At 44.0% G+C, this 27,972-nt stretch overlaps 1 protein-coding gene across 9 annotated transcripts; it reads left to right on the top strand.

Moving 5' to 3' along the window:
• Positions 1-20: 20 nt before the first annotated feature.
• On the top strand, positions 21-27,768 carry LOC120948561 (homeobox protein B-H2). Of its 9 annotated transcripts, none has more exons than XM_040365023.2 (5): positions 21-1,332; positions 3,945-4,252; positions 18,242-19,147; positions 19,232-19,716; positions 26,600-27,768. In XM_040365023.2, exons 3-5 carry the CDS (start codon positions 18,358-18,360, stop codon positions 27,128-27,130), a joined length of 1,806 nt encoding a protein of 601 aa, XP_040220957.2. In that variant the 5' UTR covers positions 21-1,332; positions 3,945-4,252; positions 18,242-18,357; the 3' UTR covers positions 27,131-27,768. The 9 variants fall into 9 exon arrangements, with proteins under 9 accessions (XP_040220957.2, XP_040220959.2, XP_040220955.2 ...); XM_040365025.2 differs by having other exon boundaries at positions 21-1,351; positions 3,970-4,252; XM_040365021.2 differs by having other exon boundaries at positions 21-1,351.
• Positions 27,769-27,972: the final 204 nt, after the last annotated feature.

Here is a 27,972-nt window from a genome sequence, read left to right as displayed (position 1 = left end):
AAGCGAGAAACAGAGAGTGAGCGTGAGAGAGAGCGAGAGAGCAAGAGTGGAGGCGATTTGAGTGAGCGACCCGCGGCGACAAGTGCGAATTAAATCGCCGAACAAGCGCTTAAAGGAAGACGACATTACTCTTTCCTCCACCGGCCGCCCTTCCGCCAGATGCGCTCTATCCTCTCCTGTGTGTGTGTATGTGTGGCTCTGTCTGTGATCTCGTGCGCCGCAGCGTGCCAGCGTGCGTTAGCGATTGGGGATGATGTGTGTTAGCAGGCACTTGTTCGCTCCCGTTCCGCAGATAACGAAGATGATACACTTGTATCGTCGCATCGCTTCCCAGCCGGCCGCCCCCAATTTCCCCTTGTTTCTTTCTCTGCTGTTGCTGTTGTTGTTGTTGTGCTGCTGCTAAAGGTTCATCCTCACCCGGCAGCGCCGGTTGGAAACCGGGAGGGAAGAGAATAAAGCAGAAAATTATATACATATGAGAGTAGGGACATTCAAATCAAAATCGTTTTTCCAATTTCCCTCCTCGCTCTAGCCACTCCCGTCTACCAACCCCCCCGCCCCGGGCCCCATTGGACCCGGTCAATCAAAGAACTCCGTTTAACAAGCGCAATAAAGCACTAACTACCACCACTGCCGATATACCGTTCGGCGGGGCAGGGCAGGGCAGCGATGCGCTTGTATGTACGACCGGCTATCGTGCCATCCTGCTTCCGCCTTTGCGCAACCTGTCGTCTTTGCGGCTCGCGTGTGCATTGCTCTCGCGCGCCGCCTGCACACTCTCGCAGCGTACTCACACACCGAACCAATCGGGCCAGCTTCGAGTTTCGCTCTCTCACTCACTCGCTCACTCACTCACTCGTGCGCTCGCTCGCCCTTTCGCTCTCTCGGCCACATCTTCTCTCGCAGTTCAGCTCGGTGCGAAATGGCCAGCACATGGGCAGCTGTGCGAGCGAGATGGATATCGTCGATGGTGGTGATGGTGGAGGGTGGCGGCAGCAGCAGTAATAATATACGGCATGATGATGGTGTGTTGGCTGTGTGTGCGCGCGATGAATATGAATGTAATTCTATGCTCCATTAGTGCGCGCGGGGAGTCGATTATCTTTTACTGCCTTTTCCTTGATGTGTGTTTGTTTCTCAAATCAGACAAATGGTTTCAGTTGTAAATTGACATTCGGAGTTTTTGTGTGCGTTAATAGTCGATAAATTGACACGGAGCAGTGCGGGAGCAGTTTTTGAAACGCTGCGCCCCGAGAACGGTTTTTTCCCTTCTGGCTATACTCGAGCGGACTGTGCCGTGTGCTGTGGTGTGTCGTGCTGTGTTACGTTTCGGTGAATTTTCCCAACACGGGTTAGTGGCGGTAGTGGTTGGTGGTGGTGGAGGTACGGTGTAATGACGACGGTTGGTTTCCGGAGAGGAAAAGCAAGCTAAACAGAGCCAGGGCGAAACGAAAGAAAAAAAAGCAGAATGGTTCGGTTTTTGGGTGTCGGTTACGCGAGGCGCGTTTACATTGTTGTTCATGGTGCTGTTGTTGTTATTATTATTATTGCTGCTACTGCTATTAGTACCGCTTGTTATTATTGCCGTCGTGTTGTTCACCTCTCTCGCTTGCGCGCTCTCTCTCACTCTCTCTCCCATCACAGCGGGCCGTGCTCTGGATCGTTTCGCGCTTGTCACTGTTTGTTTCAATTAAGAGCACCGTTTAAGCGTTTTTCCAAGAGGTTCTCGTTTCTCCCTTCGCCTTTTCCACTTCTGCTCCGTCACTTGGGGGCATATAACGTGGGCCACAATAATGAAGTAAGCCCTGCTCTCCCGGCAAGCCCTTTTCCCTCTTCACCCAACACACCCGGCAAAGCCAACGGAGTGCACTCATCTCTCTTTTACGCTGCCGTGCGTTTGTCATCATCGTCATCATCGTCAGCAGCAGCATCAGCTTCCCATTCGCTTCCCATCTCACATTTTCCCTTTGTCATCCTAATTATTGAAATCCGTTTCGACTTTCCATGGGGCAGCGGGAGGAGAGATGGATGGATTGGATTGAAACTCAGTGTGCTGTGTGTGTGTTAGTTCGCCCATCACTCTCAGTTCGTCTTTACGCGCCGTATTTATCTGAACCCATTTTTTACTTGGGGCCGCTGGTGTGCTGCCAGCAGCTGTAGGGAAGATCTAACGAGCGTATTGGTGAATTTTGAATTGCGCCTACCTTTGACTCTACATTGTTTTGCGACCGGTTTGCGTGCTTCCAATTTTTCTGCCATTTTTTTTAAACTGTAATTCCTCCCTCTCTTTCTCTCTCTCACACACACACACGTGCTTGTGCCATCCGTTGTTTTTTACGACATTATTACGTCTTGTCAGTGTGCTAATTGTGCTCATAAATAATGTTGAGCGCAGACGAAAATCCGTCATTATTATTCATGGTTAGAACTAGTATTCTGGTCGCTTCAGACGGTTGGGTTCCACATGACATTTTCCACTATTGCGGTGAAAAAGTGTGTGTGTGTTTGTTTTCGTAGTTTTTGTTACACCAATTCGTCAGTTATCAAACTCTCGTTCGTTGGTGTGTGATTAACGGCGCTGTCCATAAATCAGTTTAAACCGTGTCTTGTGTCTAGTGATTATCTTGTTAATGTTTCCTGCGGTTCTCCGTCGAAGCCAGCAACTCTTATTACGGTTAAAACACTTCGCCGAACTGGAACTTCTTACCCTTAATTATTACACCATCTCTTCCCGTGCTTTGCGCTGTTTCGTGATGGCAATGCAACACGAATTACATTCAAATTAGGTGAACATTCTCTCTCTCTCTCTCTCTCTCTCTCTCTCTCTCTCTCTCTCTCTCTCTCTTTTTCTCTCTTTCCCTCTCTCTCTTTTCCTCTCTCTCTCTGTTTCTTCACCTCCCTCTCCGCCCGAGGAAAATGGGATTGTGGAAAGGGAAGTGGTTCATCATAGTTCTGGGCAAAAGTGGCCGCCGTGCCACCACGCTCTGGCTTCACCAATCGCCAGCAACCGAAATGGAACAGTTAAGCGACAAGCAAACCCGGCCGCTGGCGCATGAAGGTGGCCAGTTTATTCTAGGAATAACGGCGGCAAACAACACCGCGGCCGGAGCGCTGCGAGAAGCAGCAGTGTGAGCGAAACGAAAGAGTAAACGAGAGCAAAGCAATGGCTCGTTCCGTTTCGTTCGCTCCAGTGTGGAGAGAGTGAACGGGAGAGGGAGAGCGCACTGCAAGAGAGAAAGAGAGATGAGCGTGTGATGCGGGTGCGGAGTAAATTGAATAATAATTCCTCTGAAAAACCTCGCCGGGCGTTTTTGCGTTTTGATCGCGTGTCGTTACACGCTACGAAATAGTTTGCTGCCTGCCTGGACTTGTCGCGCTGCCCTTTCTCTCGCTCTCTCGGTGTGTGTGTGTGTGTGTGTGTGTGTGTGTGTGTTTGCGCGTTTGTGCGGTTCTTTGTAGCAAGAATACAACACACTCCGCGCGCTCCGTGTCCATTCTTGCTCGTTTGCCGTTTATTTATTTTTTTTTGTTTCGTTCGGAAAGAAAGTGTGTGCGGAAGATGAATGAACCAATTTACTGAGAAGCAGCAGCAGCAGCGATACAGCAAACGGTTGTGTATCCATTTGGGGTCGGTCCGTGTCCCATTGCGCTTGATTTGGTGCTGGGTTCTTCTGGTGGCCGACGGGGTCTGCCTCTGCCAGTGACAGTTATTGAGCAATTTGAATCAGTGTGAATGGCTTTTGTGTGTGTGTGTGTGTGTAGTGTAGTGTTGATTTCCAAGTGCTACTGCTGCTGCTGCTGCTGCTAGTGCCGTATACATTACGCCGTCCTCCACCGTCCCGGCCGCGTGCGCATCCGAGCGCATAAGTGTGTATTGATTATTGCTTACAATTATTGTTTTATATTTTTCTGTTGTTGTTGTTGCTGCTGTTCACCGATAATAGGAGTGGAAACGTGTTTATTTTATAGCCAACGCGGGCAACAAGTGTACAAGTGCACGAAAGGGCTAGTGGCGAAGAAGCAAAACAACAACCAAAAAAAAAGAGTAATAAAAAGGTGCCATTTGTCAGTGACTCAATCCTTCGCACAGGGCCAGTAAGAAAACAAAAATCATCCCTCCTCTCCTCACTCTTCATCAGCGGCGGCGTGCCGAGCGGGCTTGACGAACGATGGTGGCGTTTAGCGATCGATCGTTAAAATATTAAAACCGCGCGCACGCTTCACATTACCACCACAACCACCACGGCTACGGGTAAGTGGAACGCGCGGGGAGCGAGTAGTGCAGTGAGGGGTGGCCGGGGCCTCCCTTTGGAGGAGCTATTTTCATCACATTTTCCCCACGTTGAGTGTTTTATTTTCGCACGCCTGCCTGCGCTCTTACCTTGGCTTATCACCTGCTGCCACCTCGTGGTGGGGGTTGGTGGGGGTGGATCAGTTTGATCATATTTTAATTGACGTTTGATGGGCTATTAAAATTGAGTCAAAGATTGCTGGCGAAAAAAAATCCGATACAAGTGCATCGAATAAGTGCAACAAGGGTGGGGTGAGGTGAGGAGGCTCACGTTCTTCAGCTCAAGTGATCTCTTCCTCCGGCCACCCATCGGCAAACGGAGTGACAGTACGCGGCAGAAAATGTGATTCGTCGCCTACTAATTAAAGTGTGTGTGTTACCGCATTTGCCGTGTCGCCATGGAGCGCTGCCCGTTTGCGCAAAAGGGGAATGAACGCTTCGCTTGTGCGCCACTGCTCGAAAAGGTCGGCACTGCTTCTTGTGCGGCTAGTGCAATTTAGTGCAGCGTCTGGAGCAGGAGCAAAACTCTAAATTAAGTAAGTTGAACGCATCTCAATCCCTCGGCTTCGCCAGTCCCTTCAAGTGGCTGGGCTGCGCGGTCAGCAGCTTTGCGCAAAAGGTGTCAATGGCGGGGCGCGGTGAGCCGTGCGGTGCGGTGTACGGGGCTAATAAAATAAATGACAACCGTTCAACCGAAATGACGCTGTGGCCGTGATGTGCGATGACGATGGTGGTAGTGCATGCACTGCTTTCTGTGTGGATAAATCACGAAAATGCACATGTCGCACATGTGTGCGCCTCTTAAGTTGGCCGACACCGCTGCCTCTGCCCGTAATCAAACGACCGTGCGCTCTTTCCATCGCCGGACCGTCTTAAAGATGCAATGTGGCACTCTCGCTGTGTGTGTGTGTTTGTGTGTTTGGAACTCGATCGCTGCTAGTTGTAAATTGCATCAAATGCAATCTGCGTGTTTTTACTCTCCCATTTCGTTATGAACCGTGTCGGCATCATCGTCGCCGTCATCATCTCATCGTCGTGGTCGCGGGCGCGCTACATCATCACCCAAGTGTGTGCGCACCGATTGGCGAACTCAAATACTGAACCAGAACTCTCCATGGGTAGGGGAACGCGGGGCAAAATAGGCCTCGCGGGGCACAGTGAGGATCATTTTATTTTACTCAGCATAAATAAACGAAAAATTGGAAAGAGTAAATTTTAACAGGTATCGTAACAAGAGAAAGTTACTAAATTAATGCACGACTTTACATAAAATAAGCAACAATATACACAAGTTTACAGAGGAGAAAACTGGCCATGTTCTTTTGATCAATGCTACATGATGATGCCATGGTTTTGTAGTCATTCCTTCAGCATGTTGCATTTCATCGCTGCCCTAAAACGCTTCTGGTTCAGTTCAAAGGGGGTTCTCAGGAATTCTGATTGTTTTGGGACACTTTCTTGATTCTTTCTTACGAGAATCTAACTATATTTGATGGGACCTGGATGGCCTCCTTTTTGGACTTATCCAATAGGAATTCTTAAAAAGCCTGTCGAAAAAGGTACCATGGTGTTCAATGCTCAAGATGTAAAGTTCATTACCCAAGATGTAAGGAAAGAGTCAAGATGGTGTCCAATAAACTATGAGAACTCCTTAAAAAACCCAGTATAGACGCTTCAATTTTAAAGCATGTAATTTAATGTTCCTGCATTTTAAAGGGTGTTAACTACTCGGGACGTTGTTCGTTAGTTGTCTAATGTAGCATGAGATATATGAGCTCAAATTTCTTCAAGGATTTGTTTCATAAAATTTGATGAAAATATTAACAAGATGACACATTTGTTAAAAAAAACTGTTATATTTGGTCATTTGTCAAATTTTTTCGTCGATTGATCGTTTGCTCTATGCCTATTTTGCCCATTAGCACCACGTCATTAACACCCATACAATGTCGAGCTTTGCAACTTTTTAGCTGTTGCATATTAGAACTAGTGTTGGGTAAATCGGATTTCGAGTCATGCATCTGAAGGAATCTTCGAAACGATTCAATAAATCTGAATCTCGGAAGATCAAAATATTGAATATGTCGAAGAAGATTCATGAATATGTCTTGAAAGATTCACGATTCATGGATTCATACATCTCCCAAGCTTCATAGAGCTTGAGCTTCTTATTATTCTTCTTCTCGGCGTTCATACAGGCTTTCGAGACTTTTTGGAAAGTCCATGCAGCCGGATTTTTTTGTTTTTGCTACGGAGAGATGGTCCATGCGAGGCTTGAACCCACGACGGTTATGTTGTTTGGTAGGATCGCGCAAATTCACTGTTTTGAAACCATCCCTAAAGATTCATGAATGTCTGAATATATATATAAATTTTAATGGATCTATGAACCTCTTAGATTCATGAGTCTGTGAAGATTAATTTATCTTTCGTGATTGGAGATTCATGAATCTTTAGAGATTGATGAATGCTTGAAGAGTTGATTAGAGATTCGAATTACTCATCACTGAAGATGTATGTATTTCAATGTATTTCAACAAAGGAACCATGAATCCCAACACTAATTAGAACGTGGTTTTGAAGCATTGGGTTGATGTAAGTTCACAAATAAACCGTAAAGGCGCATACAGGGGTTTTCAGGCGTTCTCATAGCTGTGGGGCACTTTATTGACTCATAATACTTTATTGACTCATAGCTACTAAGAAGCCCTTTTAGATCGACTGGTTTTGGTGCCAATGATCCACTGCTCAAAATGATTGATGTGTATAATAGGTTAGGGTTATCAGCAGATTTCAATCAATCCGTTAGTCAGCTGCGTCAGTATATTCAAGTTAGTTCTAGGGCCATACTTTAAACTTGTACTCTGTAAGCTTTAAGTTATTTAGGCATACTGCCCGATAACTTTGATTTAAATAAATAAATAAATAAATAAATAAATAAATAAATAATAATAACATATAAATTGTTGTGTTTTCTGAAAAAAATCTTAAAATTACTGTCGCATCTCACTGGTTGCATTTCGATTGCAAACCTGCATAACTGGATTTTTTTTCTTCAAAACTGGATTTTCCATACAATTCCTTTTACATGCTTTTTAATCGAACTGTCAACCAATTATAGAGCGTTCAATTAAAAAAAAGCATGTTAACTGAAAAGCGTTCAACTATTAAATTCCGACTGTATTTATCATAGTCCCTAGTAGGCCCAATTTTACCCCTAGTTCCCATACGCAGTGGAATGAGAGGAGACAGGCAGCATACGAGTAAAGTAAAAGAAAAAAAGAAAAAGAAAAACATTCCCGTCACAGAAAATTGAATGTTGATGCGAAAAAGTCATGATGCGAAGGCAAATGTTAATTACAGTTAAATAGACTGCTACGAAGCGAATGAGGCCTGCTGCTCTGGCAACGAGTAATATATAAGCGACGTGGGGGAGGGTAAGACAGGCAGGAGGGGGCAGCAGCACATAGATCAGAATGGGAAGAGTGCATTGAGTGCAAAAATATACATTCACACAAACAGTCAGCGTCAGCCCGAGGGAGTCCGCAAAGAAAACGAGAGCAAAACAAAACTCTCCACACCGCACACTACACCGCACAGTGCAATCGAAAAACGAGACACTTATTCACCCCACTTCCAGCGTCCACCCCATTGCCACCCTTTCTTTGCTCCCCAGTGTTTTTTTTTTTTCTCTACCCAGCACTGTAGCCATGCCAACCATCATCGTCATCATGCCGATTGGTGGTGGCTGTGGGTGTGTGTGTATGTGTGGGGTGGAGCGGTACGTGCATACATCTTCTAATGGGGTGGGTAATTCGGCGAATTGGCAATGGTTTGTGGAGATAATGGGGTGGTGGTGGTGGTGGTACGTGGAGAGCAAAACAAGACACCACTTAAATGATAAATCTACAATTTTGTCATTCGCGACTGTGTGGAAGATCCGCGAAATTGGTCGCTCCTCTCTCGTGTTACCTCACTCTCTCTCTTTCTCTCTCTCTCTCTCTCTTCTTCTCGTGCTTCCTTTGACTGCCCCTTGCCCGTGCTTACTTTGATATGGAATAGAAAAGACACACACACACACACACACACACACACACATGTGGCGCTGGGTAGGCAGAGCAGAGCAGGGTGGAAAGGGAAAACTATCCGAGGAGGCAAGCGTTGCGGAGGGGATGCTGAGTGCGGGATCATGCCGGATAGAAAGATGGATTTTGATGATGGTGTGTGAGAATTGCAAATGGGATAGGGAAAGGTAAGGTGTAAGAGGGGAACCACTTATGCCTGAGAAGAACGGTTTCATTGTGCCCTTCTTATGCTTAACAACACAGGTCAGCAACACATGCGTGAAGAGGGGGTGAGAAGCAGGGAGAAGCCGGGAGAAGTGTGTCTCATTCCCTTTATGCGAGCGAACGTAATGTGAATCTAATTGCATGTGCAGCAACACACTGTGTCTGTGTCTGTGTGTGTGTTTGTATGCTGCAAAGGGGTCGCAAAGGGACGGCAAGCAGTAGGGACTGGGTGATGTTGTTGGCATTACTCAATTATTTCGTCCTTTTGTGCCACGAGCGGTGGGCGAGAAGCGGCCCGAGTGGGACGGCGGTGCACTTAAATGGCATTCCGTGCGATGAGCGGCGGAGTACCACGTCACAGCAGTTGGATTGATAAATTGAAGCGTGAACCTTCCGTCCTGCCTGCGCCGCTGCTGCGATGGAAAGTGCATTTTGCAACCGATTGCGCCCGAATGTGTGTTGTGCACTTGTAATGACGGTTCGACGGCGTTCGAGTTTCGATGCGTTTTGCGATGGTCTGAAGGTGCGGCTGCTTTATGGAGAGTTATATTATGGGTCTATAAAATCCCCATGTTTTTCTTTTATTACCTGCCCAACGCCTGCAACCTTAAATCTTAATAATTAAACCATCACGCCCCTAAATCAAGCATTGGGAAGAGGCTATTAGGGGTGATAATTTGGAATGGAATTTTTCTAACCTACCCAAAACTGGCACCGGCCGAAACCACGTTCAACCGGTTTCATAATCGGGTCAGGTAGGAAGGAAGAGAGAGGGAGAGAAAGAGGAAGGAAGGGTACAATTATCACTGGCAGAGCTTAAATTTGGAATGGCTCCAAAGAGCTATTAGTAAACAATCCGCCAAACAATCAATGCGCCGCGGTCCGCTCTCTTCTACGGCCATGATGATGTGCTTGATTTATTTTATTGGCGCTACCGCACATACCTCCTCACCCTTCCGCCACCTTTCACCACCACCCAACCGCCACCCTCTCCAGGCGCTGCAGGCGCACATTAAACGCAAGTGTAGCGAGAGCAGTAAAATATACATACACCCGCGGTTCAAACAGCGTCATTGTGTGTGTGTGTGTGGAAAGGCAAGGGTGGGATCGAAAAGGAAGGGGGATTGTATTTGTACACCCAACGCCCCTGCCCTCGCTCCTCATGCACCGTTCATGCGCCGCTAATTAACTCCAAAGCCGAAGTGAATGTATTATGCTTGCTAAAACAATTAGCCAAATGGTCGTTATTGCACATTTAACGTTTTAACGTTCCGCGGCGATCGTGGCGCCCTTCGCATTGGGCTTTCCGTTTTGAGTTCACTCTTTCTCTCTTTCGGCGTTCCTCTCATTGTGTCTCGCTCTCTTTCTCTCTTTCTCTTACCAACACAAACAAATTGCTACTTTACCTCATGCTGTTGAACCACTCTCTCGCCTTTCACTGTCTCTCTTTCTTTTTTTTTCTCTCTCTCTCTCTCTCTCTCTGCCTCTCTTTCCCACTGTGGATATTGCTTGTTTCATCGCAGCAGCCTATTAATGGTAGACTTATTTGCTGCTATGATTTATCATCGAATATTATTGGTCCCCTCCGGCTTTCTGCTGGCGCATCGTTTGCGCGTGAAGGTGCGCGGCACGGAATGATAAGTTACCGTAGAAATGCTTTTGATCTATTGTAATTATTGTAATTTATATTTGAACGTTTTTTTTCAATCAAATCGCAATGCGATAACATGCATGTGCAATATGGTCATAACAAGGATTTTATTTAAACACACTTAAACAAAGGTTGTTGTTTTTTTTTTAAATTATTACAGTCAAGTCTCTCTATGTTAAATTAGTTTCTCTTAAAATGAATCTCTTTTCAGCTCCCTCGAGCGCGTTCATTGTATGTTTATCTTTAAAAATCTTAATTGCGTTGTTGTTAGCACATGTTCTGCGTTTGTCTTGCCGAACGGCCCAGCACTGGTAGCAAATGGATTGAATTTATACCTTGAATACGCATTGGATTTATTTGCGCAAGTGTATTTGAATTTCCAGAAAATGAAGCATTCTTATCCATTTGTAAAAATAAAACATTTTTAGCTAGAAGTGCCTCCTCGTTCATGACAAACAGTTTGTAATTGCCCATCTACAAGGTTTGTTTGGACTTGTCTTGCGCATTACCACATATTGTTTAAGCGAAGGTAATAACATAATTAAATTGACTTGTTTATTATTGATTATTCACAATGTTCCAAAGCTGTTGTTTTTATTTTTTACTATATAAATAAGCTTTTCCTATGCTTATCACTCACATGCGAACACGTGATCAAAACCTCGGCTGTAATAGCCAATTACTGATGAAGGAGTTTACATTGGATAGTGTACACCAAGCGAAAACACAGGACTATGTATAGTAATAACCAATTTAAATAGCATTGTTCGACTTGTTTTACGCACCATGTTTAGAAATTTAATATTCCGGTATTAAAAAAAAGTTGTTGGTGTATTTTTTATTGTTCTTATTTTTAATTAATCTGCTCAAAATGAAATTAAATATTCATTATAAATGTTTCAACCTATCATATAAATTATGTATATGATTAGTTCCTGGTATAGCAGATTAATGATAAACACATTAAAATATTTAAGCATTTAACACAACCTATGCATTGGCAAACAACAGTTGATTCATAATAATGAAACTTCGAAGGCTTCAAAAAGCCAACCGAATTTATGGTTCAAATCATACTATCCCTACATTTGTACTGATGGATTATTTAATATTGACCATATAAATGTATATTGATATGTTAAAAAAGATACTTGTAGTGTATTGAGTTTGCTATTAGACTGAATTATAATTGAAAAAATATTAAATTAATAGATACAGTATTTTAAATCATTTTATGGAATAGAATTTCTTATTATTCCTTATTTTTTGGCACATCTTAAGAATTAAAAACTTCCTTTATCTTCGGTGCTGGTTTCCTATTAATAAAGGAAGAATCGAAGCGGACATTGAAATACATTTGATCGTGTGTGTAGATGCAAACATTCAATGAAAAGTTATTATTGTTCAACGTGAATAAGGCATGATTAATTTTAAGCCATCATAGCACTCGCAAAACCACACGCCACAAGAAATATTACAACCTTTTAATTGTATTGATATGCTCTTCTACTGGATTGGACGTTATCAATTTAACCTGTGTTAGGATATTATTCATCACAATTGATTGGTTCCGAAGAAGCAAGACGAAACTAAAAGCAACGAGAAAAGGAAGTGGGTTAATAAACGGCAATGAAAGCGAAAAGTTGAAAACATTTACACGAGAAAAAACAGATAAAAGCCCCTTTCCTTACACCTGTGTACACAAGGCTAGCAATACGCTCGTTCCATTACCAATGATTAATTGCCCAAAAACCCCGATAGGAACTTATCGTTTCCTGTGCTTGCATTGTGTGTGTGTGTGGCGTTCGTGGCATGTTCAGAAGAGTGTTGCGGGTGTGTGCGCGCACTTGCCCCGTACAGCAGCGTGTTGGTGTATAGGTGGACCGTATTTACTGAGCGGTGCCGTAGATTGATACAGCCAACCATGCACGCGAGCGCAGCAGCATCCTTCCCCCCTCTCCATCCTCTATTCCATCATCCTCTTTCTCACACACGTTCCACATCAGCCCATACTCTCTTTGTATGCTCTGCCAAACCATCCGATACGAAACGAGATAAACGAGATGCTGCTGCTGCTGCTGCTGCTTCCGGATATTGTCCTGTTGTTTGGATCGCGCTCTCACAAACAACCCCTGCGAGAAGAAGGGAGGGGGGTGAGAGGAAAGAATGGTACACGGAAGAGGAGCAGAAGAACGCACGAACGGCCAGGGGTGGGAAAGATTTGGGAAAGGGAATGAAAGATACTTCACAAGCCATCAATTAACATCATAGGGTGCGCCGATGTTAAATGGTAATTGACTCATTTCGTAGCAAACACGCACCCATATACTTATACTGTGCACGTGTGTGTGTGTGTGTGTGTGTGGATGGCGGTACACGTCCTATGTATACGTATATATGATTCGAGCAAATCATTCGTATAATTCTGGTGCGATGCGTTGCATCCATCTTGCGACCCGCTTCATCCCGTATCATCTGTGGGAGACGGATGGGGGACTGTAAAACCAGCGGGAATAGGCATGAGGAAGAGCAGCTTGAACACCACCGACAGGCCATACATAACCGGTGGGCTGGCATTTCAAAAACGTAATCGAAAATGTACGCTTCCGAAAGGTTTCGGAGGAGGAAATTGATGATGGCGATGATGACGAGGTTGGTGATGATGATGATGATGATGGGTGAGGTGAAGATGAGGTATCTTTCTGACCCTCTGACAGACGGGGGGCTACTCGCACAGCGTCCAACTTCTGTTCTATTGGTGTAGATTACCCCGGCCTTTTATTGCGTCTTGAACAAAAGGGAAAGGGAGAAGCATACGATAGGAGCCACCAGTGTCCCGAATTGTCTCAACTCGACTCGAAGAAGCACATCTTTTCGTGTGCTATTGGGATGAACGAGAGAGAGACAGAGAAGAGCATTCTCATGGCATGCTTAAATTGTTCTTCATCGCTTGTGCTCGCTTTGGAGCAGACACGCCAACCAACCAACCAACGAAACTGTTGACGACGTACGCGCGCCACTTCCCGGATGCATCTCCCGCATCCGCAACGTCCCCGAGTCTGTGATTTGCGCAGTCCATGGCAAAGGTGGACGGTTCTGCTGAGTGATGCAGGCAATGGAGTGCTGAGGACAGGCGGAATGCTTAATGAAATTGTTATTGACGATTATGATGATGTAGAGTAGTAGTAGTAGCAGGAAGGGAGGGGGGGGGGGGGGTAAGAGAGCTGAAAGAGTATTTCGAAAATGTGGTCTCGCCTGGTGACATCGACGATATGGCTGATGATGATGATGACGATGGTGCTGCTGATGGTGGTTTGGGTGCAAAAGGTTATTTGCGAGGGGAATGTGGTGAGACATTGTGACAGATATGAGTATGAATAAAAGATACATAAGACAATTAAATCGATATGCGAACAATCTGCCTGATGCAAATTTAACACACCCGGGCACCCCAACACACCCACCCACACACCACCCCCATGGAGTGTGTTTGTGTGCATCGATAAATTCGATCGGTTTGGGTTTCTCCGGCTCAGTTGTGTGTGTGTTTGTGTGTTTGTCCGGTTGAAGTATGGTACTTCGCCATCATCATCATCATCTCCCAGAGAACACTCGCCACAGCATCATCAGTTTCCATGGTTTAACATTTGTTTTGCCAACCGGCTGGCCGGGCCACTCTGTGTGTGCGTGTGTGTGCTCCATTTTCTGTTTATTAATAATTGAATAAATTTTGCGTTCCTTTCGATAAACGCCTCCGGTGGGTTGTGGGCATTAGCCTTAGTCCCCCCACCCCCCTCCCTCCTGTCCGGGGATGCAGTGCACCTAAGTGCAAGCGTGTGGCTCGACTGGCAGTGAAAGAGGGAAAAGGTAGGGAAGCAATGTGGAATGGATCCGTTCCGTGAGCTGGCCCGGGACGGACAATAATGCTACAGTAACCCCGGAACGCCCCGGGAGATTCTGGCGTATTTGCAGCATTTGAGCTACAGTTTGTTTTGTATTGGTGGCTGATACATCATATGATGCCGAAGAAGCATGGAGAAATAGTTCCGGGAACGATTTATTGATCCGATGGTGAAATGTAGAACTTGCCGAACTTGCGGATGCGGAAAGCGATTTCGATTTCGGGCTGTTTGCGGGGGTGGTGTGGGATATGCGCTCTGTTTGGGAAATGCTCTCGAGTTTGCAAGCATGAACCGGATGAAGAAGAAACCTTCTGTGTAAGTTGCGCTGGTTGCGATGATATGTTTGCAAAACAATTTTATTAGCACTACGCCGGACATACTGGTGGCACACACACACGGACACATGCACACAGCGCAATATGGTTAACATTTGCTATAATGTTGCATAATTTATTGCATAAACGGTGCGCACTTGCTATGCAACTAAACATAAATGGCGATTGGACTGTTTTGAACACAAGCGTGCTCGTGGGGCAAAAGTCGTTTGTGAGTGTATGTGAATAAATATGCTCATGATTAATGTTTAAATGATTTTTTGTCCATTTTAGTCTGGTAATGAACGATTCATAATAAAATGCTATAAAGCTATTGCTCAATCAGCAATTTATCCTATAAAGTACGTTACTTTTTTCTCAAATGTGTTATTCAAAACATGCTATGCTTATTGAAGATGATTTAAAGATTCAATAAAGGTTTTACTAGACTTTACCGATGTCATGGTATAACTTAAAAAATAAGATATAAAGTTTAAAAAGGTTCGCATTGTAGATATTATTTGAAATGACATTAAGTTTATTTTGTTTATTTTAAATTTTAAATCAAACTCTTAATTATGGAAAGTGTAGCAAAAACAGCTGGATTTTTGTTTTGCCTATTTAAAGTCTACGTCAATGGTCAGCCTGTTGGTCTCATTCGCCTCTTTAAATACAAAAATAAATGTTATCTTAATAAGTAATGTTCTCCTTTGATTTTTTAAATAATTAACAATCGGAACGAGCCATGCTACAATCTAAGACGTGAAAACTCGTCTAAATAATATCAAATGCGATCATCATTAGCTTTCCTACCCATATGCGGTCCCGTTGGAGCGGTCCGGTGGTACAGTCGTCAACTCGAACGATTCAATAACATGCCCGTCATGGGTTCAAGCCCAGAATGGACGGTCCCCCCTTAGCAAGGATTTGACTATCCGGCTACTACGTGGTAATGAGTTAAGTCTCGAAAATCTGTTTAGGCCGACATGTCCGCGTAGGACGTTGCACCAAATAGAAGAAGACCTACACAGATGCTAAGGAACTTAGTAGGTGTGTGCTGGAAGGAGAGGAAAGGTCTAAGATAGGAGAGGAATACAATACCCCGACAAATAATTGCTGCGTGCAATAGTTGGATGTTATTTGTTCAGCCTTCTCCAATTCATATTTTTTTATTTATAGATATAATTGGCCTGTATGTTTGTGCTACGACTTATTAAATTATTTTATTATTAATATTCGAAATAACCCCTAGATTAACGAATATCATCATTGAAATTGAAAAAATGATAAATGGCTTTATCGATTGGCTCGTCATTGATAATACAGGATCGTTAGTTCCATAAAGTGTGTGTCTAGGTATTAAGTAAATTGTGTGTTCGAAGTGCTCTGGCAGGTACAGGTGTTAAGCTTTCCTAGTAGAGAAGGTGCATCCAATTCATTATTTAACAATTTGCTGACAAAACTTTTTATTCTTCTTCTTCTTTGGCTCAACAACCGTTATCGGTCAAGGCCTGCCTGTACCCACTTGTGGGGTTGGCTTTCAGTGACTTATGGATTACCCCCCATAGCAGAATTGTCATTCCTACGTTTGGCGGCACGGTCTAGTTGGGGCTTGAACCCATGACGGGCATGTTGTTAAGTCGTACGAGTTGACGACTGTACTATGAGACCGGCTAACAAACACAATGATTAACTTTGTGACAATGTTCATGCGTTTGAAGACCTAAGAACAAACAACGGTCCCTATAGCTTGGCATAAAATTAACACCCCTCAAAGGTGGAAAATTCATAGATAGTCTAGTAAACCTGTGTTCAATAGATTTCAACTTATTTACGATTTCCAACTAGCACTATGCGGAAACCAAATAATAGAACAATACTCAATAATGGAACGAACCAAACAAGCATAGAGTAATTTTAGGCAAAATCGATCATATCATTCGCGAAATTGACGATAAAAAAACCATAATAATGTATAAGCCTTATTGACAATGTTGTCAATGTGCAAGTGGAAGGTAAGCTTTGGTCCAAAGTCAACCCTAAATCACACACATGCTGCCGACGAAGTAATGTCCTACCTGCCCGAGAATGATCGAATTCAATTGAGTATTTTAATCTGTGAAACGTTATTGTGAAGCATTTGTCAATTGCGAGTTAAAGATCATTATCTAAGCACCAAGAATTAAAAGAGTCTATGAACTGTTGTAATAAATAACAATCATCCCGAGTTTTAACAGGCAAACACAGTTTAACATCTTCGGTATACAGTAGACAAATATTGGGTGGAACACAAGTCGTCAAATCGTTGATAAACAGCAAGAACAACAACGGTCCTAAGTTACTACCTTGGAGTACTCCAGATAACCTAACTAACTCGTCAGACACAACATTATCAATTTTGACTCTGTTTTCTCTAATGAGCAATGAAAGTGCTATTGTTACGATAAAGAAATTGTTTCTAAGAAATAAGATATTTAAACAGGTTTCCAATTGAACCGTTGTGACTAATATTCTGACTAACAAGTGTTTTTCAGGGGTTCTCAATTATTTATACGGGCTAATATGAAATCCAATAGGATCTTTCAAGTCTAACACGTTTGGTTGACGTTTTGTAACTTGTGTACTTATAGTGAAACGTCGTTTATCAGAGCTCAGGGACTCGACCTCGCCCAGATACTCGATCAACACGAATACTGTGTTAAGAGGCGAATGAGGCCAATTGGCTCAAAGTCTCTATAAAAATAAAGAAAAAAACGAATACTGGGTCAAATATTTTTTATCACAAATTCTTGAAGAATTTTTAAATTTGTATTATGTTTCGATAAAAACAAGTCGTGATGTAGATAAATATAAATGGATGTGCCGTGGTATAGATAAAAAAAATAAATAAAATTGTAGTTTGATTGCATCACACAAATGTAACAGATTACGAGAATTTGAAAGCAGTATCATACAAACAAACGGATCGATACCACTAGATACGTTGGGAATAATGGTTTATTAGGTCCGCAACAAGTAAACAAATTTAATTTACGTCACTTAGGCTATAAAAGCGGCGACAAAGTGAAACAGACGGGCGAATGAAAACATATTATTCCTTTAAATAATTGCTCATACAAAAAGCGAAAGAGCATGCGAGATGGAGGGAGGAAAAGGGAGCGTGGTTGCTTAATCTCATCATGATTCTTAATAACGGTGGTGATGGTAGATCGTAAAGAATGAAAATGTTGGGGGCCACATCAAATTTATTAGCCCGCTGCCGAGAAGAGTTAAAGCAGATGGAATATTTTTCACCATGAATTTGACTGTCCTGTCATATTTATAGTGACATGAAGTGGGTATTAATAGAACATTTGAGATTTCGTCACACTGTTTGGTTCGATGAGGCCAACGATGTTTCGTTTTTATTTATACAACTGAAACTGTCGGCGTCGGTAAAGAAAGCAGTGTAATTGGGACCAAAAAACGTCGATGTTGATGTTTGTTTTTCAATTTTGTTTGTTCACTGAACAATTAATCTAATTACCTTGATAATTGACAACATGGTCATGCTCCGTGGCTTTAATATTTAATTTATTACTCGTCAATTCGTGGTATATTGCACGAAATATTAAGGGTGAACTTTAGAAAACAGATCTAAAAGCTTTTTATATTTATGCATTCCTGTTCCTGTCTTTTGATAGCATTGAAGTCTCTAAAGAAAAAGGGAGTGCTCTACTGGCATACATAATTGTCTAAAGAGGTTTACTTTTATATAAATTTTAATTATTTCTTATGATTTACTATTTTTTCAGATAAGCTCTGCGAAAAACACGTGTTACGGGTATTTGATGTGATTCGTACATACGTCGAGCTTAAGATTGATTGAAACCTGTGCGCCCCTCCCGCTCCCAGGCCCAGTGAACTAAAAATGACCCAAGCGGAAGAGGTTCTAGAGGTGAAGAATCTCTACCACAGCAACGTGCCGGATGATCAGCATTCACCGAACCACAGTGACAAAGAGCACCAGCAGCAACCGCCCAGCAACAATGAGTCAAACAATCACAATCCACCACGATCCGTATCGGTGGACAGGATCTTGAAAAATGGTGACCACAACGACGACACGGCCGAGGATCACGACATCAACCGAAGTATCCCGCTCGCGCACAGCAAAGCACCGAGCGATGAGTGGACAAAACAAACCCAGTGGCATCCACACGTGTACGCGAACCCACCGAAGCAGCCACCGACACCGCACTCCATCATGGACATTCTGGGGTGGAAGGGAACGGGCGTCGCTGCTGTTGGGACGCAAAATTCCCATGTCCCAGTGCGGGAAGACAATCACACCAAACTACCGTACCGCAGTCTCTTCGACGCAGCCAGCAAAGAGGAATGCCGTGATGACGTTTCATCCGCCTATTACCGTCCAACCGATGTCGAGGAGCAGCAGCAGCAGCAGCGATCGATAGTCGAGGACGAGGACAACATTACCGTCGATCAGGACGATGACAGCGATGAGGAGGAGATCGAAGAGAAGCGGCCCAATGTGGTCGAACGGACGCGCCCCATGAGTCCCAACGATGAACCGCTCAATCTGTGCATAGTGAAACACACCTCGTCGGCGGATGTAACGCCTCCTGTGCGTAGAAAAACGCCCAGCTTAGGTCGGAATTCATTGGAACGTTTTCACGAGCGAAAAATTATGTCCGAAGAAGGTAAAATCAGCACCTGAATGTGTTTGAGAAGACGAGCAGACGAATAGGACTAACTAATAAATGTATATTATTTCCTCTTTTCAGACTCCACGCAAGAATCGACACGATCCTCCTCGGTGCACTACCATCAGCGACACACGCCGGCCCATCTTACGCCGGCCCACCACCAGCAACGGCCGCGGAGCGTTGTGCCACCTCCAGCACTGGCCCACTCGAGCGATGCCGACTCGGACATCTGCATGTCGAACGATGACTCCTCGACGGCCGACGGCCACTTTAGCGCGGTCAGCGATGCTGTCGCCTCGGCCACAATGACCATGTCGACGCTGTTTTCGCTGCCGAAGCCGGCGGGCGTGCCGTCGAACGGTGTGACCGCCGGCGCCGTGCTGACCGAGGAGGAAACGACCACCACCAGCGTCCCTAGTCACCATCGGCGCAAGAAGAAGGCCCGCACCACCTTCACCGGGCGCCAGATCTTCGAGCTGGAGAAACAGTTCGAGGTGAAGAAGTACCTTTCGTCGAACGAGCGGACGGAAATGGCCAAGCTGTTGAACGTTACGGAAACACAGGTAGGGTGTGATTTGATTGCTTACTGGTTATGCATTTATTTACTTTAGTAAACGGGTTTATTCATTTGTGTAGTGGTGCTACTTGTGCTACCCAAACGCGTTAAGGTACATTGCGTGAAACATTTGCCTTAATTTCAGCAACGTTCCAACAAACTCCACTTCACATTTAAATTTGAAAAAAGAGGTAACACATTGTTCTCTGATCATGAAGGATCTTCGATATATCTTGGCTATATTGCTACCCTATTTGATGAAAATCATTGTAAACATCTCAAAACAAGATCATACGTTCATTTGCAATTTAGATTGTATTGTGATTTGCGCAATTTACATTAGATTTGCTATGTATTGAAAGTCATCTAATTGGGAAAGTCATGCAAATTAGTGATGGGAAAAATGAAATTTTGGTCGAATTCGATTCCAAATAGATCCGAAGTTTTTTGGAATCGGATCGGATAGTAGGTCCGGAATCAGTTTCCGAAACCAGTTCCGAAATCGGCTCTAAAATCGATATCGGCTCCCCAAACAGAAGCGGCTACGGAATCAAATTCGATTTCGGTATCTCCATGAAAATAGACGATTGGGTCCTTATGCAGCTATTAGTAAACGATCCATTCTCATGGAGATTCCGGTGCTGTTTTCGTTTCTAATACTTCTGATTTCAATTCTAGAACTGACTCTTATTTTCGGAGCCAAGTTTGATTACCGTTCCGGAACCGATTATGACTCCGGAGCCGATTCCGGAATTGTAGTCGGCTCCAAAATCTACTCCGGAATCGGCTTCGGAATCGGCTTTGGAATTGATTCTGAATACGGAACCGGAATCGATTATTTCCGAGCTCTCACCAGTAATGCTTTAGTTTAATTTCTTCAAATATTTGCCCTTTGCCTACCAATTCCTCCTCCTGAAAAATGTTCTGTCTTGTCTTTCTTCCGATCCTCTACAAGTATAAATCATGCTTATAGTGTCTGTGATGCCCCTATTCCCCGTGCGTCCTTGTCTAAGGATCTTGGCGTCTTCTTTGACCCGAGTCTTTCTTTCAAGGAGCACACGGACTATGTCATCAACAAGGCCAACAAAAGTCTTGGTTATATTTGTCGCATGTCCACTGAGATTCGTGATCCTTTTTGTCTTAAGTCCCTTTATTGTTGTTGGTCCGTTCCGTACTAGAATATGCCTGTGTCATCTGGTCTCCTGTCCTACTATCTCTGCTCCAAAGGATTGAGAGGATCCAGAGACGTTTTACAAGGATCGTATTTCGTAGGTCGCTGGGTCATCACTCTATTCCGCTTCCTTCGTATGACGATAGATGCACTCTATTAGGCCTTGCCAAGTTGGAGCACCGCCTCTCGGTCGCTCAGGCTTCTTTCGTCGCTGGCATATTGCTCAATACGATTGATACTCCTTCACTTCTGTAGCGCTTACATTTGTTTGCACCTTGTCGCACCTTACGTTATCGTTTTCGTCTCCAGTTACCTATATGTCGTACACGTTTTGCTCGCAATGAGCCTTTTGTAAGAGCTATGTCGTCTTTTAATAGTACTTCTGATCTGTTCGACTTCAACATATCCTATCCTGTCTACCGATCCCGTCTTCGCTCCTTTTCCGTACCATAAACTCCTTCCAACTCCTTCGTGAATAATTGTATACTATAGTCAGTAAGCACTATTGCTGTAACCCAACGTGGCCGAGCAATTAATAAAATAAAAATAATAAAATAAAAATAATTACAAAATTAAATACATAATAAGCGCTATTTTGCAATTTCAGTAGAGTGTATTTAAAAAATTAAACATTATACGTTCTTACAATGGACGGTAAATAGATAGTCTTCTTCTTCTATTTGTCGTAGCGTCCCTACGAGGACATGCCGGCCCTATTATATACAAGGCTTTTGAGAGTTACTTCATTATCCCATACCAGTTAAGCCGGATATGATAAAATCAGTCCTTGCTACGGGGGGACGGTCCATTGTAGGCTTGAACCTATGACTCCATGACGAGCATGTTGAGTCGTTCGAGTTGACGGCTGAACCACGGGACCGCCTCTAAATAGATAAACAGTTGCTCAATGAATTGATAGTACACTCAACTTTTTCGCCATTATTTATCAATATCTTGGGCAGTTTTTAGGCTAAAGTTAAAATTTTGATACCATTCATCGGATAATCTTTCGGAGTATCGAGCATTGGTTTTTATGGAAGATTATTATCATTTGTCAGTCATATTTTGGTTAAATTTTAAAAATATATATAATTTGATGTCATACAATTAATGATGCACCTATGATAATAATCTAACACATGACAAATATAACACATCTAAGGTCATCATTTAGCCAATTTGAGTTCACAGATAGGCAATGATAACATAATAGTCACAAGAAGGACAATGCTGGTCAAACAAATTAAATGTAACAGACAATAAAGTATTATGAAATATTGATAAGTTAATATGAAAATGCTATGCAGATACTTTACCATCAATTTATAGAGCAACTGTAAGTGCAAGAATTAATAGTTCTTTCCTGATTTAATTATATTTTTAAAAACGTTTTGGAATGTAGTGCTTACGAAGGCGAATATGAATATGAAATATGAAAAAAAGACGAGGTTTCTTAGAGTTACAAAATCCGAATCGTGACAGTAGTATTAATTTTAACTTTAAAGAACTCTCCAAAGTTAAACGTGATTAGCTGAAAAAGTCCGAGGTTAAGACCACATGGTCTAAAATCACAGAGTAATAAGTTGAACCTATTAAAAATAAATGTCACCATAAAATGAAATCAGGCATCTGATGATACCTCCTCCACAGAAATGTATTTACCAAGAAAACAAACCACCCTTCCGAGCCTAATCCGTTCACATTCCACTGGCGGGGGGAGCAAAAATGTACGTTTGAATGTTTGGTACACCATCAAAACAGGATTGATTTTGTTCTGGATAACATAAGAACAGCTTGGAATGCCGATTGGAATGCCATGCTAGATGCTCCTACCAGTGTCGATAGGAGGAGGAGCAAAGGTTAAGTGAGCGACGATCGTTTCAAGCAGAGACGGAAGCGGAAGAGAAAGATCCAAAAAATGAGATCTGCTTTACGTCTTACTGCTCTAGGGGGGGGCCAATCAGCAAGCCTGTTATTAGTATAAATATAGAGGTGCGAGTCGTATCATAACAGACCTAAGATGGGGGAATGAATCAAAAGTTAATCGATATTACAGTTTCATCGTTTCATCATTATTAACCATTTTTATTTGGCGTTAAATGCCAATGTAATTCTGATCGATTGCACCCAAAACTTGGTCCCGACACCTACATTAAGTAGCAGTTATTTGCAACTAATAAACATCGTTTCGCCGATGTTGTTGTTGTTCGGTGTGGTAAAGGAAATTCTTCAAAACACACACACCCTTTACGTCTGGGGGGTAAATTCATAGAAAAAAACCTCCCACAAACAGAAGATATTTCCGTCCTCCCACAAAATGATGTCCTTTGAGGTTCGGTTTTCGTTAATCCCTCCCCAGCGCGCACTCATTAGTTAATATCTTCGGTCGGGTTCGCTCGAGAAGACGACGGTGCCGGCTTAATTTGTTTTATTTATTTATTCCGCCTCGTAAAACTGATTGACAACTTCTCTTCTGCTGTGAGTGAGACCGCCGTTCGTTGGTCTCGTCGTCATGTCTCGTTCTTTCTCTCTCTCTCTCTCTCTCTCTCTCTTGCGAATGGTGGATGGATGGCGCATATACAATGCGGCAGACCCCTTCACACACCCCTGGTTGGTTCCTGGTGTCTGGCCCCGCTCGTGCGTGCGTGCGTGCGTGTTGAGGTTACGATCGGAGCTAACGTGATCCGGTGATCCGCGGTCCGTGCGGATGGTGCGCGCGGCGGCAAACATCAAAACGAAACAACCACACTCCGCCGACTGAACCATTTATGATCGTTCGCGCCCTCGTACCCGTACGCGTGCTACTGCAAAAGAGCATGAAAGGTAGTAAAAGCCAACGCGCTTGCTGCTGGGCGAATGATTTAGTTTCAATCGTGTGTTACAGAACGCATTCTTCACCAGCTCGTATTGCCAGCGATCAGCGAAGCAGCATCCCCTTCGCCGTCGCTCCGTTTCCAACCGTTTCTAACGTTACTACTGTTTCAGATGGAGGGAAGGTGGAATGAACTGCCCTGGAGGACGGAAACGCGCGGTTGTCATGATCCGTCTGTCTTGTTGATGGACTGTCTTGGTGCGTCCTTTGTGCGGGCGGAAACGCTTAAGCCACTCTCGTTTAACAGCACGGAGCTCGTCACACACACACACACACACACACACACACACACACACCCAAACTGCACGCGTTTTACCGTGTGTCGGTGGCGGCGTCCCACAGCTGACGAAGACATATGACGGCACCCCGAAACGGCGGTAGCACAGGATATAAAATTAAAAATGAGATGTTTATTTTCTATTCGACACCACCAACCCTGGCTCTGTCCGTGTTTTTCCTCCCCCTTGGTTTGGAGGTAAACTGGCTCTTCATTTTAATCAGTGCTCGAAGAGGTGAGAGAAGAAGAGGTGTACCCCCCCCCCCACCCCGCCAGTTGATGGTGTTTAACTGCTCCAACAATCATAAAAAGCGACAGTTATAAAAAGAAAAGTTTTGAGTGTAATGTGTTATTTTTAGTACAATCCATCATCCCCGGCCCCGTGCGAGAGCATCTATCCATCCATCCAAGCCATGGGCATGCGGGAGGGCAGATACAGTGGCCGCCACCTAAAGTCGGACACCTCATATTTTCACCTATTATCTAACTTTGCGGCACCCTGATGGCAGTTCTCTAGACCATTTATTGGAAAACCTTTTTCACCATGGTTCTTCAAACATTTAATATCAGTTATGAAAGGTACATCGACTAGTTTGGGTGGTCATCTGCGTATTAAATAACCTAGGTCATGCGCTCAACCGTCCGGATTAACCAATTTAAATATCGGAGTAATTTTAAAGCGGGTATTATTTTTTTCGTAATTTTACAGGATTTACCAGGGGCTCTCATAGTTGTCGAACCCTTTCTTGACTCTTTCCTATTGGAAGTGAACTTCATGTGTTGGAAATTGGACTCTATTCCTATTGGATTTGTCCAACAAGCGTGCTATAGAGTCCAATTCCCATTACATTAGGTTCATTTCACCTTAGAAAGAGTTCATTAAGTGTCCCACGGCTATGAGAACTCGTGGAAAACCATGTAAAGTAAGGAAATCATTTAAAAGTACAGTGATATCTCTCTAAGGTGAATCTTCAAGGGACCGTCAACTTAGAGAGATTCATGTTGAGGAAATCTTATGAAGTTGTTGCTGTGAAGTTTCCATGAAATCAGCGAAAAAACCTGGCATCCTTGGACCAATATTTTTGTGAACTGTCGTTCAAAAATTCAAAAATCTTTGAGAATTTCGGCTGCCAAATCTCATATGCACCTTAGGCCGCAAATACACGACGCGCGTTTCCGCGCCCGCGGAAACGCGTATAACAATCCAGCCATAGAAATGAAATGTCATTCGAACGCGCTACCGCGGAAACGCAGAGATGCTCAGCTGAATATCTCTGCGGAACTGTTATACGCGTTTGAACGCGCCCGCGGAAACGCGCGTCGTGTATTTGCGGCCTTACAGAGTGCAAGAGAGATCTTACCCTTTTAGAGATATAAAATGTATGGAATATGACGGGACCGTCTAAATATTTATCTTAAAGACACAATTCACCTTGAAGAGACTACATCTTAGAGAGACTTCACTGTATCAGGAATGAAATTATAGATAAAATTTTGTCAGTTTTTCTTCATTCACAGGGTTTCCGACGATTTATTGTTTGGTTCCCATCAATTTTTGGTGGGTTCCCATATTTTTTTGGTGCGTTTCCACGATTTTTTGGCAGTTTCCCAGAATTTTTAGGTCCAATTGTATTGATATCCAATCGGAAAATACCAATAAATTATGGGAACGAACCAAAAATCTATCGGGTACGATCAAAAAATCATGGGAAAACACCTAAAAATCATGGGAACTGACCAATAAATCGTGGGAAACCCTGTAAAATCTTCATTAATACAAGAAACAAATGAATATGAAGGAAATATTTGGATACTACCATCGATCGAAGTGTGTCCTCATCGATGGGTGAAGAAAGATTTCCGATAAGTGGTCTAGAGAACTGTCTAGGGTCCGACTTCAGGCGGCCGCCACTGTACACAACTACAGAGAAACCATATTTCACTGAACACCGAACCGAAACGTTCCCTGCCGAGAGAACAGAAGCTGTATACGGTGGTGATGATCGTTTTCGTCGACGTGAGAGGCTCATTTGTGTCATTCAAATGATTTTGACAACAATATTTTCTCAAATTTTCCCTCCACCCCCTGCTTCGTTTCATTTGCTCCGTCGACCTGCCTCGACGTAAATCGACATGTATGTGTGTGAGTGTGTGTGAGTGTGTGTGAGTGTTTGTTTGTCATCGGTGCGTGAGGAATTGCTCGTTCGGATGAAGAATCACCCCACGAAATGTGAGATAATTAATCTCTAGTGGCTTTCCACACACACACACACTCACACGCGCGACACGGGCTACAAGTGGCACAAAAGGAAAAGGGTCGAGGTAGAAGAGGAGATGAGTGCGGGGTATATTCGGTCGTTGTGAGCGTCGTGGCCCCTACTAGATGGTATGCCTCACGCCGGCTGTCTGCAGGAAGCGACTAATCCTTGTGTGGGTCGCCATGGTGATTATTTAACTGCTATACGTCACTCCTCTTCCTGTGTTTGTGTTTTCCACCCGACTCCCGAACCAATCACTATTATAATGAGTGACTAATTTGTTTCCCCCGTTTTTTTTTATTTTTTACGCAGGTAAAAATATGGTTTCAAAACCGGCGCACCAAGTGGAAAAAGCAGGACACGGCGGGCAGTGGCGAGGTGCCAGCCTCATCCGGCGGTCATGCGATCCCCTCCTCCCCGTCGCCCCATTCGCCGAAGGATGCAACCAAAGGGATCAGCAGCGGCAGCAACAGCAGCAGCAGCAGTGGCCGGCCACTGTCGAATGCTGCCGTCGCCTCCAAACTGTCCGCCACGGAGCTCCCGGCACATGGGCCAGCCTGGGTGAACGAGCTAGAAAGTGGACGACCACCGCCACCACCACCGGCACCGGCCGCTTCGCAGCTGGGCAAATCACGTGCGTACGCCAAAGCCAGTACCGCTGTAAGAAAAGGCAAACAACACCCGGAGCGACATCTATCGGTGGGGACCAGCGACCGACGAAGCGGGTCGTCGAGCAGTAGCGGCACCGCGATGTCGAGCAGCCGAAGCAATAGCGCCGCCGCCGCCGCCACAACCACCACAACCGTCGAACATCCCGGCCAACAAATGGCACAGTCGGCATGATGTCGCAGCAAGCAGCCAGCCACGACCGCCCGGCGGAAACGCGGCAGGAAACCGTGTGCACCGCGTGCGCGCATCCGTTAACTTCCCTCTTTTTGGCGTGCTCCTTCTCCCGCTGCATGCTTGCACGTATCCCAGTTTGGCCCGCTCTGCCGCCGAAGTATGTTAGTTTTCCTTGTGTGCCATTTGTGTGGGACGGAAACGGTAATTGGGATGCTTCTTGGCGTGTGTTTTTTTTTACCCTCAGCAGACTGCAGGAAAGTAGGAGCCGATATTGCACGCGCAAAGCGTTGTGTTTGTGCACGCACCAGAGTGTGTGCTTTCTTGAACTTTATTTTCGTGAACGAAAAAATGCATTAGAAGTAGGTTAGAAACAAACGCTACACGCTCTTGTGCAGGCGCGTGCACACACAAACCAGTAGGAAAGAAAAAAGGAATAAAAAAAAAACAATTGAATTCGGCGAAAAATAGAGAAGGAAGAAAAATGATACGAATTTTATATTAAGACCAAAGTAGAAAGTTTATGCAATTAAGGTAAAACAAAACGAAGAAGAAGAAGATGAAGAATTTAGACTGCTTGTCGATCGGAACTAATCCAAACAAAGTGAAGAGAGAAATAAAAACAAAACACATTTAAACCACGTTTGTTGTTTGCATTACTTCCACACGGATAAACACATTTCCTCCATGCTGGTCAGCCCCATGCTTTTGTTTTGAATAATATTTCATTTTTTCATGTCATTTATTTAACTGACTTCTAACCGCGAACCAGAGGTTAGAGCGATGATGTTTTATATAATAATGCACCATTTGAAATACGTTTTACCGCTTTACTCTCTCTCTCT

Source organism: Anopheles coluzzii, chromosome 2 (genome assembly GCF_943734685.1).
Source record: "Anopheles coluzzii chromosome 2, AcolN3, whole genome shotgun sequence".
NCBI classification, from domain to species: Eukaryota; Metazoa; Arthropoda; class Insecta; order Diptera; family Culicidae; genus Anopheles; species Anopheles coluzzii.
This window is presented reverse-complemented; position numbering and strand designations above follow the sequence as displayed.

Excerpts from the sequence above, each read along its gene's own strand:
- LOC120948561 (XM_040365023.2), top strand. The coding sequence starts at position 18,358 with ATGACCCAAGCGGAAGAGGTTCTAGAGGTGAAGAATCTCTACCACAGC. Across the intron at positions 19,148-19,231 it reads AAAAATTATGTCCGAAGAAG|ACTCCACGCAAGAATCGACA; the intron begins GTAAAATCAGCA and ends TCCTCTTTTCAG. Across the intron at positions 19,717-26,599 it reads TGAACGTTACGGAAACACAG|GTAAAAATATGGTTTCAAAA; the intron begins GTAGGGTGTGAT and ends TTTTTTACGCAG.